At 40.2% G+C, this 20307-nt stretch overlaps 2 protein-coding genes across 4 annotated transcripts; one reads left to right on the top strand and one right to left on the bottom strand.

Annotated features, from left to right (window-relative positions):
- Positions 1-20: 20 nt before the first annotated feature.
- NUDCD2 (NudC domain containing 2) lies at positions 21-3828 on the top strand. The gene is made up of 4 exons (XM_063348943.1): positions 21-279; positions 1014-1062; positions 2354-2505; positions 3477-3828. The coding sequence occupies exons 1-4, from the start codon at positions 91-93 to the stop codon at positions 3558-3560; spliced, it is 474 nt and encodes a 157-aa protein (XP_063205013.1). The 5' UTR covers positions 21-90; the 3' UTR covers positions 3561-3828.
- A 2084-nt stretch (positions 3829-5912) lies between these two features.
- On the bottom strand, positions 5913-11952 carry CCNG1 (cyclin G1). 3 transcript variants are annotated; one of them, XR_010072890.1, is made up of 8 exons: positions 11719-11952; positions 10732-10995; positions 9407-9660; positions 8732-8810; positions 8551-8649; positions 8130-8324; positions 7848-8049; positions 5913-7463 (listed from the first exon to the last, which is right to left on the bottom strand). XR_010072890.1 is itself a non-coding variant. In XM_063348942.1 (7 exons), the coding sequence occupies exons 2-6, from the start codon at positions 10993-10995 to the stop codon at positions 8133-8135; spliced, it is 888 nt and encodes a 295-aa protein (XP_063205012.1). In that variant the 5' UTR covers positions 11719-11952; the 3' UTR covers positions 5913-7463; positions 8130-8132. The 3 variants fall into 3 exon arrangements, 1 of the variants encoding a protein (XP_063205012.1); XR_010072889.1 differs by having other exon boundaries at positions 7834-8049; XM_063348942.1 differs by lacking the exon at positions 7848-8049.
- Between the last annotated feature and the right edge of the window lie 8355 nt (positions 11953-20307).

Below are 20307 nucleotides of genomic sequence, written 5' to 3' on the forward strand. Positions count from 1 at the left end.
GCGGACACGGAGCAGGCGCGTAGGGTGGGTAGCCCTTTCGCCCTGCGCGCGTGCGCAGGGTGGTGCTGCGGTGTGGGGCCGCCGTCCCCCATGTCGGCTCCCTTCGAGGAGCGTAGCGGGGTAGTGCCCTGCGGGACGCCCTGGGGCCGCTGGTACCAGACCTTGGAGGAGGTGTTCATCGAGGTGCGGGTGCCGCCGGGCACTCGGGCCAAGGACGTCCGCTGCAGCCTGCAGAGCCGGCACATCGCGCTTTCCGTGGGGGGCCAGGAGCTGCTGCAGGTATGGGCCGGCCCGGCGGGGGCGGTGGGCCTGTGAGGGCCCCGGGGTCTGAGGGCGCTTCGCTGCCTCCCGAGGGGATTAAAAATACCTGTCTGCTGCGTTGTGCCTTTTTTTTTTTCTTCTTTAAATATCGAGATTTTGGTAAATCAAACATGGAACATACTAGAAACAGTTTTGTCTAACTGCACGATCTTTAAAGACGGTAGATATGGTTTAGTGATGGTTTTTGTCAGAGTTAGGTTGATGGTTGGACTAGATGATGTGAAAGGTCCCTTCCAACCTAAGCGATTCTATGATAGGAAAAATAAAGATGATAAGTTCAGAGATTTACTTTCACATTGGTAGCAAACGGTTCTTTGTAGCATAATGTATATAGATGGCTCCATAGCTGTATGTTACCCTTGGCAGAAACACTGGCTTTTTCATGGCAACTCTATTAAAAGTGTCATTACCCTCTGAGAAACACAAGTCCTTTTAATGAATTGAGATACTGAAACTGTGACAGCTATTTTTACTGTATTAAATGCTTCATTAAAAAAAAAAAAAGCAAAGTTGTGTAACAAAAAATAATTCTTTGATCGTCTATATGCAAGTAAGATTATACATAGGGCCAGATCACCCTGTTCATTTTCAGTAGAAAACAAGGTAAGTTGTGAGCAAAACTTCACAATGACATACGAACTGGTTACTGATGGGGTTTTCCTGTTTTGTAATAGCATACATGTTTTTTGCAGGGTAAACTTTTCGACTCTACAATAACTGATGAAGGAACGTGGACGTTAGGTAATAACCTACATCTGATGACATTATGAGGGCAGTAGAACTTCTCAAAATACGCTGCAGAAGAGTTTACCCTTTTTGTTTTTTAAATGGGAAAGATTACTTTCTTCCCTGTACGTAGCTTCGTAAAAAAGACAATCCTTATTGCCAGACTAAGGAACTGAGATAGCACAAAAGGCCTGGAGATTAAGGTTAATGGAAAAATGCCATATCTTGGAAGGTAATAGTCAATGGATTAAAAACACTTCCATATATTGAGAAGTTTTTTGGAAACCCTTGTTAAAGCTGTACAATTATGGTACAGTTATTGGTCTGTGCCTCTCTATAATTGTTACTTCTCTTTTTTCTCTTTCTCTTTTGCATTATATTCTTGTGATAGGTGACATTATGTGCATTATATTTCTGAGATGGGTGACAAAACCTACAGTCCAAGAAAATCAAAAAGCAATCTAAAAATCACACTAAGGTACCAACAACAGATAATGAGCAAAAAAAGCTTCTCTGATCGTTGCATCATAAATATTGTAAAGTGTTCTCAATATTTTGCGTTTTGACAATCATATTTGTGGATTGTGCTTAATGTTTTCCAATGGTGGATTTTGTTTTCCATTCAATATTTTTTCTAAATATTGGTTAATGATTTAGTAACTTAAGCATGAAAACTAGAAGTGTAAACAAACATAGTCAAGTGAAGCCTACTCTTTTCCAGTATGGGAATAATCTTCAAAATACACTTTATAATGTTGTATTTATTCAGTTAAGTAGAACTAAACATCCTACATGTTAACTTTGAAAGGTACTTGCAATACATTGTTTATAACCGTACTGTCTGTGTTTAAAAAAAATTCATTATACCTCCATGTTGCTAAAACTTATGGCTTTTATTGGTAATAACTCTCTGTAAAGCCTGACCTCAAATCCTTCGTTGTTGCCTTAGCTGAGCTGTATATATTAATAGATGAAATCTTTTCTCTGTTGTGAAGCTCTCTAAAAGGTTAGTGTATATTTGCAATAGAAGTACTTTTGAACTATGTTTTAAAACCTTAAAAACAGCTTCAGCATTTTACAGGCCAGAAAGGGGAAAGATGGCTGTATACGCTATCTTTCCTTCAGCCTTTCTGTTTCTTGTGAACGTTTGTTTATTTATCAATAACCCTGTTGGCATTAAGAATTTAAATTACATCACCAAAAAAATCCTGTGCTTGTTAATGGTGAGTTCACCAAAACAACAAAAAACCATAGCACATAGGACTGAGTTTAATGATTGTTTTATGTGTTTGTTTTAATTCAATAGAAGACAGGAAGCTGATACGAATTGTTCTAATGAAGACAAATCGAGATGCTGGAAATTGTTGGACATCTCTGTTAGAAAATGAATATGCTGCTGATCCTTGGGTGCAGGACCAGATGCAAAGAAAACTTACACTGGAGCGATTCCAAAGAGAGGCAAGTTAAAGGACCATAATTCCTCCTTATATTTTGGGTTTGCACACAGAGGTTAGGCCATGAAAGCTGAGCAAAATTGTTCCGCTGTCCAGTGCCATGGAAACATACAGTTTAAGATGTAAAAATATATGTACAGATATATATACATAAAGATATATATATATATAGCATGCTTACGGGGCTTTATCAGCGTACTTTCAAGAGGTTGTTCTGTCTGTAGTCTGTCTGACAGTTTTGTGAAAAGTTAAGATGAGGTTGGGAGAAGGGTATTGCTGTTTTAGGGTTTGTTGCATAATACTAAACCTTTAAGTTAGGCTACACACAATTGCTGTTATTATCTAGAATTGTAACAGCTGTATTTACAACAAACTTCTTACATCAAGGTCTATTAAATATGTTTGTTTATAACGTCAGATGATATAGAATAGTTAGCTGGAAAATATTCTCCTTGCCCTTTTACTAAAATTGCTTGAATTGTTTTGGTATACCTTTAGCATGCAACTATTCCTATGCATGTCTGCAGAGTTGCAGAATTACTACTTAACAACTGAACCAGCATGCTACATCCTGCAACAAAGAACATAATTTTTATGAAACTTATGATCCAACACAGCAGGTACTTATATTTTCAAATAGGAGTTTCAAGGGACACCAGAAGCCAGAATTTTTTCTTAAACTTTCTTTGATGTTTCCTTACTGGGAGATATAACTGCTTGCCAACATAGAACAGCATTACAAAGTCACTTCAGCAGTAGGCAATCAAACTATGACAATTTAAGTTTTATTTGTTGATGTATTTTCCAAGAACTTCAGTGCCATGACAAATGGATGACAAGTTGATCTTTGTACGTCCTTGTTACAGACTATTAATAGAAGCCATTTTGGACTTTTTGCTTGTTGTTTGTTTGGTTTTTTTAAACATTTTGATTACAAATAATCTGTCTATTAAACTTTTCTTTTACCTCCATCAGAACCCTGGATTTGATTTCAGCGGAGCAGAAATTTCTGGAAATTACAGCAAAGGAGGGCCAGACTTTTCTAGTCTTGAGAAGTAAACTGTTCATCTGTGTTCCTTGAGGGGAATTACAGACTTAAGGACTGGAATCATGTAACTGCTGAAGACTTCAGTGATCTCTTCAACGGATTATTGTCAAGTAATTACTTCAGTGAAGAGAAAGATCTCTTCCAGTAGAATGAAGATAAAGTGTTATCAGCTGATTTATAAGCTGCAATAACTTTCTAGTACTAAATGACAAACTATAGAGAAAGGTGTACATAAAGTAACATCTTTAAGCAGAGTGTTGGGTTTGGGTTGTTTTTTTTAGAGTAAACTAGTCAGTTATAAATACACCACTTCTCTTTATGCAAGAATATCTTATTCACTGTTGAAGAACAGATGTTATAAGCAAGATATTTAATATTTTCTCTTAACTTGCAATGGGAAGGATGGCCACAGTTACACTTTCCCTCTGTAGTAGTCCTCTGAGAACTCATAAATCTCATTCTAAAAAAGTGACTTAAATAAAGACATTACTGCATCCTGCCTCAGACAAGGTTTTACAATCCACTGTGCGGCCAAATATAGTACTAATGATTAATACTTGCTACCAGGTAAGCAATACTAGAAAACTGAAAGGTCAGGTGAAAGTCTGGATATAAATAATTTTACGTGTTAATGTAATATAGTCTTTCAGTATAAATATCTAAGATTTTGAAAGGAGATATGGCTTTTGAAAGGAATAGGAAGTACCTAAGTAGGAAATGGTATCTTGCACCTGTTCATTACTGACATGTAGCCCAAGTTGTTGATGATGTATCTAAGAAGCTGTAAATTTTAAAAGTAGATACTTTTAAACATAATAGCCACATTTTAAACTTAGCTGCTGCATGATAGGATATTTTACATGTGCCAATTATGTATCGGGAGTTTTCTACTCGTGGTTAAGGATGCAGCTGAGAGCACTCCAACCACAGCATTACACAGGATGGAGGCTGTGTCAAACAGACTACCACAGGAAGAAAACACAATTGCCAAATCCTGTTGAATTCTGAACACTGAACTACTGTCTATACTTAAGTCCCAAGCAGAAGTCTCACAGGAGATAAATTGCCAGCAGCTGTACGTCATACTGCTGAGCCTTATTTCTAAAATTGTATCGTTATTTCAGTTGGCATATGGCAAAAATGAAGCAAAGGTTGAGGATGAATGCTTTCATTGTAATTATATCCACTGCTTGCTTGTTGTATGAGCAAGCAAGCATTAATACTCCTGAGGTAATCAAGTGTGCTCCTTCTACCCAAGTCATCTTTAACAGAACGTAAAGGAAGTCCATATGCTGTGCTTGGGGTTTAGAGAACTTGCCTAACTACAAAGGAAAGTAGCATGGTACCAAACGTTGATTTATAGCTATGGAGTTTTGTCTTTACCACGATCCTAGTATAGAAGGTGGATGGTATAGTTAAGAAACGAAGGAGACTGCCGCAAAAGCAACTGAAGACAGAGGGAAGATAGAAAAGTGAATGTCATCATTTTGATGCAACATTATATCCAGTGAAACAGTTGTTTGGGTTTTTTTGTTACAGCAGTTGATTTGCACAGGATAGTTTTGTATGTCTCTTGCTTAGAGCAGAAGTTTAGAATGGCAGCTGACACTTCAGTGCATGAACTTACATTTACCATATGCACTTTCAAAGCTAAACTTTATTCCCTTGTTTTCTGCTTTATGAAGTAGCATGAGAGTCATCCTGCAGCTAAGTCCAAGGCTGATGTGAAGGAAAGAGAACTGTGAGGTATGCATTCAGGCATCACAGCTCTGAATTGTTTTTAAGAGGAAAGGTTTGAACTACTTGGTTAGCTACCTCTATCGTCTACTGTAAGTAGACCTCTAATTTTGGAAGAATGTAGATGAAAATAAAATTATATTGATGCTATGACTTTCCTTAATTAGTACCTTTTCAGTTCTAAGAGCAAAAACTCAAATCTTGGGATTAGAAATCTGAGCGCAAGATTCTCTTAAGCAAGCACCATCCGTGTGTTTGCTGCAATGTACAGAAACACGTGATATGTACTATTGGATAAATAACAGAAGAGGGTTGAAGTCAAATTTGAACAGTTAAAGCTACTTTAGTCAGTCTTCTCGATCTTGACACTTTTAACATCTCAAAGGATTTAGAGTAATCATGGGCCGAGTTGAAATAATTTTAATCGAGCACCTTGAGATTTTCCTGTTGGTTCTCTAGCCTTTCCCATGCAGCCTCAACCTCTTAAAAAAAATCTCCGTAATCTTTTACCTCCAGCCTGGAAGTTTTCCAGGTGCTGTTCAGATATAATAGACTTCCTACCATGAAGTTTTATAACAAACAGCAAAAAAAAGTTACTCAGTTAAGCACATTTCAATGTTTAATTGAAAGGTATGCATCTTGAGACATGACATTTAGAATTGCATCTTCTCCACCTCTCCAGTAGGCTGGCCACACCTTTGTCTGAATCACAGATATGCTTTTCACAGGCCAGCACAATCCACAGATAGCACTGTTAGATGCAAAACCTAATTTGATGTTATACAATGCAATCACTGCCATGGGTTCATGTGGTGGCTTGATTTGTCCAGTATACAGCTTTGGTATGAAGTCTTCTGTGAAAGGTTTAATTTAATTGAGTTTGAGATATGCAAATAACAGTTTACCCCCTTAGCTATTACCATCAAGGGGAAAGGGTTGGTTGGCTAATATCTAAGCCCACGCTATGCAGAACATTCTGATCTCTCCTTCTTCACTAAGTCGGTTCATATAGCAATCAGTTATTAACAGCCTCTGCTCCACCGTGTGATGCAGAATTCAAGAGGTCATTAGCAACATCCCCCCAGCCCCTCTGTTCATCTTACATACAATAATACGTTCTCTTATTCACTTCCTCATTAGCACTAGAAGCATGATATGCCTCGAGTACTGACCCGGTCTTCAGAAAACGCAGTTGTATTTTGTGAAGCTTACCATTAAAGAGATCGGAGTTGAAGCAATCTTCAGTGCTTCTCAACTAGATTGCTCCTATGTACAGGGCAAGATGGGGCATTAGCCCTGCTCCTACTGTGTCTGTAAAAAAGTACCTATTCAGCATCAGCATTTTTACCCCTTGTTCAGTGAAACTTTGAAAAACTGATGTCAGTTGAAAAACTGTCATCAGATGTCGAACTGATGACCCCACTACTTTCCTTCAGCCTTCATTATGTATCATCAAGTTTTTACACTGTGAAATAATTTGTGATCTCAGTAAACTACACCTCTTACAAAATACTGAAGTTCCTGATGCTGTGTTAGTGACTACCTTTTATAAGGTAACGAAATAAAGTTTCTCTTTTCTTCTGCTCTAGCACGTTCTTCTGGCTCTTGACATGTTCAGTGGGTATCACAGTGTCCAGGAGAGAAGGGCAGTGCCCTGCCCAGCAGGAACACATGGACATATGACACTGCCCAAACAGCGTGTCAGGGGGACTGACAGGCATTTGCTATTGTCATCAATATCAAGCAGGATTAGTCTTTAGTTTGGTTGAGACACTGCAGCACTGTGCTACTGCACATGATGTTTTCCTACTGTCACATAACCTTTGGAAAGTGAAACAGATTTTTAAAATTAAATATATAATTCAGCACCTGCAGTTACAGTAAACCAAGGTTAGACTACACAAACTGCTCTACAAACTATAAGGTGTTACAATTCCTTGTATTGGTACTGTGGTATTTCACTGAACAGTAAACAGTCTAACAAATAAGACTGAAAACTGACACTGAATATTGTAATCATCATGAAAAGAACACATTTGCTGGAAGGATCTTTAGTCTGAAGCATTACATGTTCTTTCCATGAGTTGAATTCTTCATTATTAAGCTCATGTTTCCAAAATATTCATGTGTCTGTTGACAAGGTCACAGGATGGTTCTCTCCTTGTTTTATTGTACTCCTGTAACAAAACAAAACAAAAAGTCAACTGAAGGGCTTTCTGTAAGAGCCAAACAAAGCATCAGTCTTTAATATAGCAGACAATAACAAGACAGCCGTTACAGAAAACGTGTAGCCTTTGGAATTAAAGTCTAGATAATGAAGTAGTTCACAATTTCTACAGAGCAAAAAAACAGTAATAAGAATAACTGAATTACAGTTTTTAGACTTTACTAAACAGACAGCTATACAAGCAAAACTCTAAAACTGTCTTCCTTTTAAGTGGTTTAAGTGAATGATTACAAGAAACTCATTCTAATAGGCAACTGTTTCCTCTTAGCCGATTCTTTTTAGTATAGGAGCAAGCCAAGTTTTTTTATCTGCCTTTTTACCAGTTTTACTCCACATTTTAGTTTGAATGAGGTCCCAATGTCTGTAGAACGCATTTCTGCTCCCACAGCACACCAGAGGATCAGTTCTTTCTCCAGCGTTCATATATTAGGTTGCCACTCCTTTAGGTACAGCACTCGCTCAAGCATGAACACGAGAACAGACCAGCCTCTATGACAGGCCTACTACGTTTATGTTATATGTCTTCAAGAGGTTACCTATACGGAATAAGAAACTTTGAGGTAGTTAACAGCTAATTACTTCTACATTATCAGAAGATGATTTTACAAGGAGTTACCTATTATGAGCTGGTTTCTGGAATTGTAGGAAGGTGTGTTATTCTGTAGTAACTATGTTTAAGCTGCCGTGCTGTACGTCCAGACACAATCCATTTTAATTTCTGGACATTTGGTTTGGAACACTTGCTCGAGGAATATTCTGTAAGGCACTTTAACACCAGTTCCTTCCAGAAGGTCAAATCTCTGTTGTTTATCTAAATAGCAAGACAGAATCTCATATGTTGGTTAAATCCTTGTTTTATACATGTACTTTCAGCTTCACATAAGATAGGAAGCCAAAGATCCCAAGCCAAGTGGGGAAAAAGTCCCAACAAAGTCACAAAAGAAGTCAGTATGCCAATGGACCTCCCACTTCCCCACTACATAGGCTCTTGCATACATTTTTCTTCCTTCCTTCCCTGAAACTTTAGCTATGTGTACCTTGGAATGCAACTGCAGAAATTCCAATGCCTCTGTCAACTCCAGTAGTTTTTGTTCTTCTATCTCTAGTGCCATAATAGACATTGCCAAGACAGAAGGCTGGGGAGAGAGAAAACACTTTTAAACACTGCTTTGTTACGTTTCAGTAGTCTCATTGTCTTTGAGCTTTCAAGAAGTTTACCTTGGCTTTAGAAAACATGATTCTGCAGTGACATGCTTTAAGCTGGGTCTCAAGTCTCTCAAAATTAAGGTATTTTCTCCTATAATAAAGACAGATGAATGAATGTATAAGAAGGTGGCAAGCTTCATCAAGGCAGCACCACCCTGAGAACTCAGAGAAGCAGCGAGAATGTTCATTATCTAAACAAAGGCCTCATTTGTCCCAGAAGTTCTAGTGCTACAGTCAAACAGGTGTTCAGTTTTGGCAGTCCTAATGCCAAAAATAAATCTTGTGTTACATTGGGGAGAGTAGCATAGTCAAAATAGGCTTACCAACAAGGAATTTTAATGCTTACTAGCAAAAGGAATCTCTTTCTAAGCCAGATTTTGAAATCTTTACACTGAAGCAATACTTAGTACAGCAAAAGTAGAGATTTATTATACCGTCGTTATTGAACAAGTTTTGTTTTTGGCTCAGAGAGTGGTCTTCAGACCACTGTATGCAAACAACATTTAAAATTAAAATAATATTAAACCATAGATGTTTGCATTTATGATATGTACCAATAAGGGAGAAAGTTTGTGGGGTTTTTTAAGTATAGAAAGGACAATTACTCGAGTGATTTCCCTGCTTATTTTTCTACATAGGCTTCCTGATCATATGCAGTCATAGCAAAATAAGTATTAGATATTTTACCTTTCACAGCTTAAATTCTCATGAATGAGCGAATGATATAGTTGTAGAAACTGGAAGGCTGTTGTAGCTTTGACTTTCCAAGACAGCTTCTCCAATACGATTTTCTCCATTCTCATCAGATCTGAAACAGTAAACCTATACTGGCTTATTCGAATTAAGTCAGTGGCTAAGGGAACATTTCTCTCTTCTTCTGATGCCTTCACAGCCAAGTAGAAGCAGCTGAGTCCAACACAGCCCAAGTGTTTAGGCTGTACCTATAGAAAAATAAATTGTTGTTACTTTCAAAGAGGAAGGCCTTTGATCAGCCATTTCAATATGTGAGTACCAAACTATACAGGAACCAGTGTATTTTAGGGAAAAATTGTGGGGCACGGGGAGGGTTGTTCTGTTTTTTGAAGACTGAGAAATCAGTCTTTTATCTACTTACGTACTTATCTTTATTTAACTAAATGAGAAGACCATAACACACAAGTTCTGCCTTGTTCATCTAAATAGAAAGATTGCAGAACAATACATTCTGATTGAGATAGAACTGGTTTCTTAATGTGGTTCTATAATAGCCTAATCAGAAGCTTTTAGGACTTGAAGTGTTGTACGTATTGGCTTATGTAAAAAAAATGGGTTTTTTTACTCTTTTCTATATATATGTACATATATATATACATAAGCTGACTTATTTTAATCCATAGGCACTACAGTCCCCATTTTTACTGCTTATTTTGGATTCAGAAGTCTTTCAAATAATTATTTTCCTATCCGCTCCATCTAGCTTTCTCGTTTTTGTTTTAACACACAAGGAAAACAAGCTTTTGTTCTTGACCAAATAGCATAGCAATAATCCTGTCTTGTTAGACGATTAAAAACAATGAGGTCAGCATGCCACATACTCACGGTAGAATGGAGTGCTAACTAAATGTTTTACCAGATTCCGAGTGCTGAAAAGCATCAAGCCTCTTGATATACGTGAGGCTTATGGGTAGGTTGAAACAGCAGTAAAATAAGAAGTAATTTAAGGTGTTCTCGTATACATGCAACAGGCAAGACAATCTGTCTTGATCTAATCCATTAATACAGCCTGCATTTCCAAGCCTAAGGGCATCCTCAAGTTGAAACTGATGCCCTCTTCCTTCTCTTCTCCAGGGGAAAGAGCTTTCTTAACAATACTAAAATCGGAACAGGGAAAGCCATTTTTTAGCTCTTGCACAATCAGAATCTCTGGAAGGAGCTTAACCTTTAGTCACCTAAACCCAAGATGTTCTAACTTATAACAAGGTTGCAATGAGCAGAAGATAACGACTGAGAGCTTATACTTTAAAAAGCCTTACCTTCATTTTTGACAAGAATCTATCTAAGAAATTCACAGCTAGTGAAAACGTCTCTGTATGGAAGCCAAAGAATTGAGTTAAGCTGAGGAGATCTTTCACTTCAAAGTCTCGCAGCCTTGCAGTCATTCGGAGGCCATTATCATGAGCAGATTCGATTAGTCTCAGGCCAGAGGCCTTTGGCTGACATCTTAACTCCTGTTCCAACAGGGCCGTGAGCTGGTACAGCAGTTCCTGAGCTTCAGTAGTTACAAGTGTTTCAATCATCTGTTAGGAGAAACAAATATAAGTGTATCCAACAGCTAAAAGAGGAAAAACTTACAAAGTTATAGTTGTCTCTAAAGCAAAGATAGAAACTTTCCTTTCTCTGTCAGTATGCGAACTACTCATTTGTAAGTCTGAGTACTTTTGCCAATTAGCAACACGTGTGGAACACCTGGATGCACCAGCAGGGGCACACACACCGGCGGCCCCAGCGCCGGGCCTGGTGACGGGCAGCCCAGCGTACGCGGGCCGGGGAGCTCCGCGGTACAGAGCGAGCTGGGCCTGCCCAGGCCCGTCAGCACGGCGGCTGGGGCGGTGGGAGGGTGCAGCTGCCCCGCTGCTCACCGCAATAATATTTTTCAACTCAGATTTCAGAGTTACACCGCCCACCCCGGGCACTGGGTGACACGGCTGCTAGCACAGCATCAGGCCAGAGCGCTTCACAGCCGGGGCCCGTCGGACCCCGGGGAACGCCGGCACCCCCCAGGCCCCACAGCCTAGTCCCACAGTCCGACAGGGCCCGGCGGCGGCGGAGCCGCGCAGGCGCCGCCTCCCCGGGACATGCCCGGGCCTGTCCTTCGGCGCCTCAGGTGCTCCGCCGGCGGGCGAGGGACATGCCAGCTCCGTCGGCCGGACAGAGGAGTCACGCCCGCCCCACGGGCGGGCCAGGCCCGGCGCGGAGGAACCCAAACCGGCCACTGGCGATGCCCAGCCTCACGCCCTTACCTTGTCCCTGTCGCCCTGCTGCCTTCTCTCGCGGGGAGGGCCCCGAGCCGGTGTGACCCGCGGTGACTGCCGTAGCAGCGCTGAGCGGTCACTCTAAAGTGCTGCCCGGTTCTTCAGGCACCAGCGGCCTCCGGGAGAACGCCATACAGCCGCCAGCCCACAGACAGACCAGACAACCCAACCCGTCCCGGTGTCCGCTCCGCCCGGGCCGGGGCTGAGGGGGTGATAGACTTCCAGGCAGGCCAATGACGGGGCGCGGACGGCGGGAAGGGGCGGAGCGCCGTCGCTAGGAGACAGGCAGGGCCGGCACAATGGCGGCCTCTGGTGGTGCCTCTTTACGGCAGCGCCCGCTGCTTCCCGCCCGAGTCCTCCCGCTGGAGGGCGGGTTGGAGAGCACGAAGGACCGTGTCCTGGCGGGGTTTTCGCGCTGTTGCAGCTTTCTTCTCCGAGCGCGGGGACCGCAGCCCGTTCTCCCTGTGGCAGCCGCCATGGTAAGGCCCGGCCCCGCCGCCACCCGCCGGAGGAGGCCGCGCCCCGGGCTGTCAGGGGCTCGGTACGGCCGCTGAGAGCTTGCCCACCGCCCGCCCAAGCCCTCGTATAAGCGACTTTAAAACGTTTGTTACAACTCCTTGCTGTGTTTTCGGGTTATGGGAGTTGAAACCGTGTCCCGGTGGCTGAGGGCCGGTGGGAGCTGGCTGTGTGACTGCTCCTGCCTCCCACAGAGCTGAAATCGTTTAAGTACAAACCAGTAAGGATTTTTTTTCCTAATGCTTTTGGGTCCCTCAGAAATGTTTCTGTGTGTTCGTGGAAAGTCAAGACTCATAGAAGGACCGAATCAAGCTCTTGCTTAAAACAGCCTGAGCTGTTTGGGGTTCAGGTGGCCATTTACAAATACACCTGCTCTCATCTTCCTTCTGTGTTCGGTTGAGTGAAATAACAAACATTCTTTCTGCTTGGAAAACTCATGTGAGTTACTCAGGCTTATGTGAAGGTGAACATGTTGCTGCTGAAAGTTAATTCCAGTTTGCTGAAAGTATCAGGTCAGGTTGTGTATAAATGTTTTTATTCGTTTGAGATCAGTAGTTATGTTATGGGGTCTGGAAAAGATATGGTATTTTTTGAAAAAAACACTTAAAACAGCTTTTAAAACTGTTCTAGTGGCAGAAAATATTCCACTTCTTAACTGACCTTAGGCAAGTAAAGGGAGTTGCTTACTACAGAGAGCTTCTATGTAGGGCATGCTTGAGGCCCCAGGCTTATTTATTTGATAAATGTTCTGTTATTTTTTCAAAAGTGAATACCAGTTTCTTATAAAGGCTGAGAAATGGCTGAAGGAGGTATTTTGCAGACCTATAATGGATACTGTTTCTTTCAAGTGGGTTAAAGGCCCTTTGGGTATTTGCTTTCCTAAAACTGTTGGGGTATTATTTCTACTTCAGTCCAAAACTTTCAAGCTATTTTGTGATGATTACTATGAAGTGGTTGAAAGGCTTAAAATTCTCTGAAGGAGCGAACTGGCGTTTTTTGTAATGCAAGGTTTTTAGGAAGGCAAACCTTCTATCTATATTTGATCTTCTGACTTCTCAAAGAGAATATATGTTGACATGTGATTAATAAATGAAGTGATATGCAGACCTAAACTTCTTTTACCATTAAATATATAAGTATTGAAGATATATGCATCTTGCAGGTGGGAGGAAGTTCTCTGAAGGGCTTGAAAGAGTTTAAATCCAAGTGGGCTTTATGGTTTTTGGAAATTCTCTCAGGAAGTCCAAGACTTCAGTACAGCCTAGGTGATAACTATCCTGAGAAGAATGCTTTGTTTTCAGTGAAGTCTACCAGCTTGTTTGTTGTCCAAGAATCTTCCTAATAGGAAGGTTGAATGATTTATTTAGCTTTCAGGCAGCATTCCTGGCACCACTTCTAGCTAGCTCTACTGATAGCCTACAACTGAACACACAAGTCAAAGAAGCCATCCTACGTCCTCTGAGATGGAGTATTTTTCTGTCTCTACGTTTTCTGCTTATGAACGTGTTTGTTTTGCATTTGCTATAAGTATTATTTCTAAAGTGCTTTATGCCTTTCTTTAAAAATGGAGGGAGGATGAGTTGCACTTTAAGTGGTGGCAAATTGCAAAAAGCCAATACCTGCTCCATGCAGCATTTTACCCTCCCCTATATCACAGTGTTTTCTTTATAATGCTTATAACATTAGAGCTTGTCACATCTGCCAGGAGTAGAAGATAAGATGAGTTTAAAGCCCTTTGAGGTAAAATTAGTATATTTGTGAGGCAAAAATAGAGTCATGTATCTACTCCCATGAGGAAGTTTAGCTGACGGATGCGATAGATAATGCTGCAGTTGTTCAGAACAAGGCATTTTGTTAGCCAATGATATGTCTAATACAGTTGCAACCAACAATGAACTGCGATCTGATGTGCATAAATTCTGGTCCCTTCTACCTGAAGTGAACACCACTGTGGATTTGCTTTCAGAGGTAGGTCTTTGTGTTATAGCTATGAGAAACCGCAGTTGTTTTCATTATCTTTATACATCTTGGAGTAATGCTGTGGAATTACAGCAGACCGTGTGGAAAATACGAGATTATAAGAGGATTTTGTTCAGCAAAAATTGTTCGTATGTATGGGCTTTTTTAACTGTTTAGAAACATTGGCTAAATATTGGCAAGAGCCTTGTGTGTGTTTTCACCAAGAGTGAGATTCACCAAAGTAGCAGTTAGCCTGAGTTGCTCTAAATATGGTGATCCAGAGCCGATTTTAAAAGCACTTTGCACATCCTCCCTGTTTCGGTGTTAATGGTTGTCATTAGCAGTATTCATTGCTGTATTGTCACACAAGGAGGAAGCAGCTTTCCTGGGAAGCCTCTGCAGTTTTGTTCCTTCATTTGAAGGAGTGTGAGTGTAAAACAGAGGGACTGTTTTCTGCATCGACGAGTTTTATCGTCTTTCTTACTCCGTATATGCATCAAAACCTGTATTCATTGTACTTTCTCCCATTGTACTTCTCACTGATTTATTATGGGTTTGTTTCATTCTCCCTATGACTTACCTTTGGAAATCAACTGAAATTGGTTTTATTAGAAGAATCTTTGTACTTCGGAAGGCTGGAATGAATGATAAGAAAGGCAAGATCAAAAAGAAGTGTGGTTAGACGTGCAGAGATTTTTAATAAAAATGTGTTTTGCATAGTAGGCTCTTGTATTTCTAGAAGTCTCAATGGAAGTCAGCATGAGGGAACTTGAGGGAGCTCTTGGATGTGAAGGTGGAATGACCAAATAGTGTGTGTATCTTTCTCCTCTAAAGCACCGTTCACTTACACAGAATCTAACTTTCAGGTTTCTACTTGTTGTCTATTTAACTTTCTTCCTCAGACCTGTGCTAACTACTGGTAGAGTGAATGCATCTAAAAACCACTGTTTTGACCATCATTATAATGACCTTGATTTGAATGTCTATTAGACAAGAAAAAGTAATTTGTTCAAAAATGAGGGCGAAAGCATCAATCCCAAATCTCGTGCCACAGCCCTTCTGAAAGAAAATGAATTGGTTTTCTGTGCTGCAAACTCTTAACTATAAATCAATCTGTTGCTACTCTGATATTCTTGTATAATTGTCCATGAATGCAAACTCAAGTACTTCAAGTATTCACAGATGCAGAACATCAGAAATAAAGATTATAGTAAATCACATCTCATGAATATGCATATTTTGTTGCCAGTAAATAATCGGAGTTATCTAAATTAAAATTCAAAATTACATATCACGAAGGAAGCTTTCTTCTTTTTTTTTTTCTTTTTTGAGTTGGAAAACATTTGCAGTAGTCTTCCTGTCATTACTATGCACATAATAATCACATGAAGCACATGATACCTCTTTTTATGCTGCTTGTTTTAAATAGCTTTTATTTCTTCAATTGCTGTTAAAAATAGACTGAGAACTCTAAAAAGCAGTGGGCCACAGAGCTGGTTGGAAGCCACTGTCAGCAGCCAAAGCCGCTGGCCTGTTTTGTGTTCTTGCAATAAGGATTCTGGACTGAAATGACACTAAGGAAAACCAATTAATCTCAGTTAAATGTAATGTACAGGTTTGGATTTAAAAACATTTCTAGGGCTTAGACGCTTAGCAAGTGGAAGTACAAAACACCTTCATCAGTGTATGTAGCTAACTTCCTGGTGTGGAGTCTAGGCTGCTGTTAATCACTTGGGTAACAGCTGTGAGCAGTGGCTTGCTCTGAGGTGCCAGACTTTGTGCTGAAGTGAGTGCACGTACTACATCTGCTCTGCAGCCTGCTGTGTCGGGGTAGAATACTCTTCAAGAAGGCAGCAGCAAACAAGTGAGGGCACCATAACTTCTTAAATATGTTGCAGCTGTTCCCTGGTAGCTCTGGCAGATATGAGATAGAGGATTAAGACTAGTTAGCTAAAGGTGTTATATCTTCTAGATGTCTATTCTATCTCATTGGTGGCTGTCAGTCCTCAGGGAAGAACATCCAGTTTTCTTGTGAATCAGTCTGGTGACTGAAGGCACATTGATCCCAGTGTGTATGGCTGTGCCAAGCTGAGGAGCGTGCTGGTCCTGGGACTGCTGCAGGGACACATGGCGATCCTGCTATAGAAGCAGAGTGGATAGTTGTGGGAGTGACATCTTCATCTCTTTTCTATCTCATCTATGTCTGTCTGACTTTCAGAAATCTGTGTAAATGTCTATTTAATCCCTAATGCCAGAGAGCACCAGTAGGTCTTAATTACCTGGACCAGCCTCACCTGGGACTTCCACCCAAACTCCCTGCCCAGGGGTCCAGGAGCCCCACTTAAGCTCAGAGCTATGGTCTAGGAAGGACTGTGGTCAGCCTTCTCGCCTGCTTGTCCAGACTGGTTGACTGGACTTCTCAGATTGACCTTGAATTTGCCCTGTCACCTCTCATTTGTCTGGTAATCAAGGGACTGTCAGCATAACCTGTGGCTGTCACCAGACTGGCTCTGCTCGCTCTGCTGTGGGGCGATGTCTTTGTTAATGAGGTCCTGCCCTGCCTTTGCCAGGGTGGTTGTCCTCAGGTTCTGGCTAGTATTCCCTGGTGGAGTGATGTTGTTCCCTGTCTCTTTCATCTTTATAAATTGGTCCTCAAAACTTTTGTCTAATTCTATAGAAAATCCTGTGTCTGTTCTGCTTCACTTTGTCTAGAAAAGCCTTGTATTAAAAGGAAAAATCCTACATGTCTTGCTGCAAGTAGTATAATTATAAACAAAAGATCTTTAATCCAAAGGAATTTTCATGGCGAAGTCTTAGTACTTTTTAGTACATAGTTTTCTCATTATCCTTCTACTGTACTTATATTGAATAACATTCACAATTCCCCCTACAAGTTTATATAAGATTTGAAAAATGCTTCTGTAAGGATACTTGCTGAAAAGAGTAGGGCTTCCTTTTCTGTGAGCTGTTCTGGACAAAAGCAATTATTTATAGTAAATAGGCAGAGGACAGATCCTATAGCTAAGTCCTTTGGAGACTATAAACCTGTTGTTATCAGCTAGAGGAATTTCTGCTGTGGCAGAAATATGATTATTGTGTACTGGTTTATAAACAGATACTGACTTGCCTGAACAACATCAGGAAACACTGCAACATGGTTGTTTTAATTGGAGAATCGTGTGTATGCAGTCTGAGTCCTTGGGAGTGAGAAATGACTCACCCACACACACACCCCCACCCCCCGTCCCCATGGAGAGAGACTTTTGTATAATGTTTTATGACTATAGCATCAGAATTAAGATAAAGCTTCTCAAATATATTTTTCCTGGGATTTCAGTAAACGAAAAGATTACTGTAAGAGCCAGAAAGGTTTCTTCCCCCCTGCTTCTCTTATGTCTCATGTACAATTCAGATAGACCCCCCATGCATAAGAAGAATCATGATTTTGATTACAGTTGTCAGTAATTATGTCGTGATTTTTCCCTTATTGTAATAATTGTCCTGAGTTAGTGCATTAATATAATTGTAAAGAAATGTGTATGAGAAAGAAAGGGAGAGAAAAGGAAGGAGGTGAGGCTTCCCGAGTAAATGTGAGACCCTGTAAGAGATTTGCTTTTTCTGGTGTTATTCCTTTACTGAAGCTCATTGTAACAAACATGCCAGAGAAGAAAGAGTAAAGATCTCTTGCATGGATTTAAATATGAGTGCTTGTGAATATAGCCTGGGCGGCTAAGGAGACAAGTCTCCAAGCCATTTGGACCTGCTTTAGGGAAAGTCTGTTCATAATTTAAAGTACAGCATAGGCACAGGGCAACAGTAGGATTCTAGTTTCAAAGGCCTCATTTAAGCTTACAGAGATCCAGGTTCTTAAAGGTGTTTACGCATCTAACTCCCACTATTCTTAATGTAAAGGATTTAGATGTCTAAACTTCATTGAAGAACAAAGGTCATCGAGATCAGAGGAGGCATCAGTTAGCCCTGATATTGATACATTGAATGATCTGACTGAAGCTGAGATTAAATGATTTCAAAAGTTTCCTGTGACTTTTACTTTCCGTTGCATTCTTCAGCTTTTCAACAGAAAGAACTCTACAGGCCAAAAAGGCAGGCAATGAGCTCTGCATTTCGTTGCTATAAATCAGTTGGGAGGAGGATGCTGTCAGATTGAATATGGAGATTGTAACACTTTCCATAAATACCAAAATTTGGAATGGATCTAGATGTTGTAACTAACACTTACTTAATGTTCTTATGCTGATCTTAGTCAAACATCTGTTCCATACTCTCTTTTCCCCCTATTTTCTTAATAAAGAAAATTTAAAAGGTAATACAGGATATCTACTTTCTAAAACTGGATAACTTTTTACTGCGTACTAATGTGAAATTGCTGAGCTGAGCAGAGGTGCATTTCTCCACCTTGATTGCAATGATAATGCACAAACCCCTGTTCTAGATAGGGATAATAGCAGTCCCCTAACTATTTTATTAGTGTATTGGAAAAACATATGATCTAATTACCTCAGTCTCTTCTATGTATCTATCTGATTTGTATGCTTGCTTATGTTTATTGTGATCTCTTTGAGTTGTTTTTGTGATGCATTGATTTTTTAAAAATAATTTCTTCTTACTCCAAAGGTATTTAAATTGAAAGTCATTCAGGAAAATTCTTTGCTATTTCACACCCTTTCCCCCAGCCTTTGTTAAGACAGTTAACATGTATCATAAAGAGGACCAGTGTGTAGTTAACTGTCCTAGAAGAAAAGAGCATGGAGTATGAAATCTTAGATGCTGTGTTGGAAACCTAAAAAATTGCAGCAGTCCTGAGCTCTTCATGATTACATCTTCTCTGCCCTTAATTTTCAGCTAGGTATTTCCTCCCATTTTGAGAATATTCAGGTCTGTTTTTCTAGGAAGAGTGTGTCAGCTGGATTCAGAACACAGCGTAGTTTTCTGAATAGACAGGGAAAGCTTAGACCGGGGATTACTAATAAGCTTGCCAAGGTGTGTGTATTTTTGGTTGTTTGTTTGTTTGTTTTTTTAATTGCCCCTATGAGGAGCAGTCTGGGGACAGCGTTAATTTTCTTCAGAGAAAACTGTTTGAAACACTTCAGTTATTACAAGCCAGTACAAAGTCATGTTTCACTATTTTATTTTTTTTGGCTTGCAAACTAAATGTTTCTCGTGGTTGTGAGAGTGCTGCACAGTTGCTCTAGGCTTACTGATAATGAGCTGATTGTTCCTGAGCACCCTGGTACACCAGTTTGTGAACACTACTAGCTGCGTTTTGACATCATGGAAATATGTGCTTTGTCATTTCTGTAAAGAAAAAATATTAGGAAGCAAAGTAATCGAATTTGGAAACTTTTTACAAAAAAATCTACATTTCAGTAAATCCCAAATGAATGTAACTTGAAAGATTGAGAGCTCAGGGGATTAAAAATGGTTGAAAATAGTTTGATAAAAGCAATACTTGGGGATCTTTTGTTTCATGCTTGGTTGATGAACACGAAGAGATGGACCGAACAAGTATTTTTGGTTTTTGAGTGGCAGATCCCTGATGGATCACATAGTACTTGTAAATAAGCAAAAATAGAGAGAAAAGATTGTTGGGGGGAAAAGAAAAACAGTAACTGGCTGAAGGCGTTCTCCCCGCCTTACCCTCCAAAAGCAAGGTCACAGCCTGGCAGTACTGTTCTGGGGAATTCACCTTTATTGGTTTTGTGTCGCAAAGATTAGGTGCTTTCTGAATTGAATGCATTGAAATGTGGGGTTAAGTTTCCCGCCATTCACTCCTCAGTTCTGAGCTGATCCTCCTCCCCATCCCAAAGATCTGATCTCATGGCTAATATTTTTTTAACTCATTAGTGTCTTGATTTCACTATAGGGTAGTATTTACAGCTTAAGCTTTTTCCTTTGACTCTAGTTCCATCCAACCTCAAGAGCCATTAAGTCAGATATATTTGTGAATAAATTAATTCTATGGTGGAGTTATTTTAAACTTTTTGATTGACAAATTTAGCTGTCTCATGATTCTAATGCAAATTCCTTTTTATGACCTTTACAGTTATGGGATTGAGAGTGTGTTTCTACACAAATGTCTTG

Source organism: Chroicocephalus ridibundus, chromosome 11 (genome assembly GCF_963924245.1).
Source record: "Chroicocephalus ridibundus chromosome 11, bChrRid1.1, whole genome shotgun sequence".
Taxonomy (NCBI): Eukaryota; Metazoa; Chordata; class Aves; order Charadriiformes; family Laridae; genus Chroicocephalus; species Chroicocephalus ridibundus.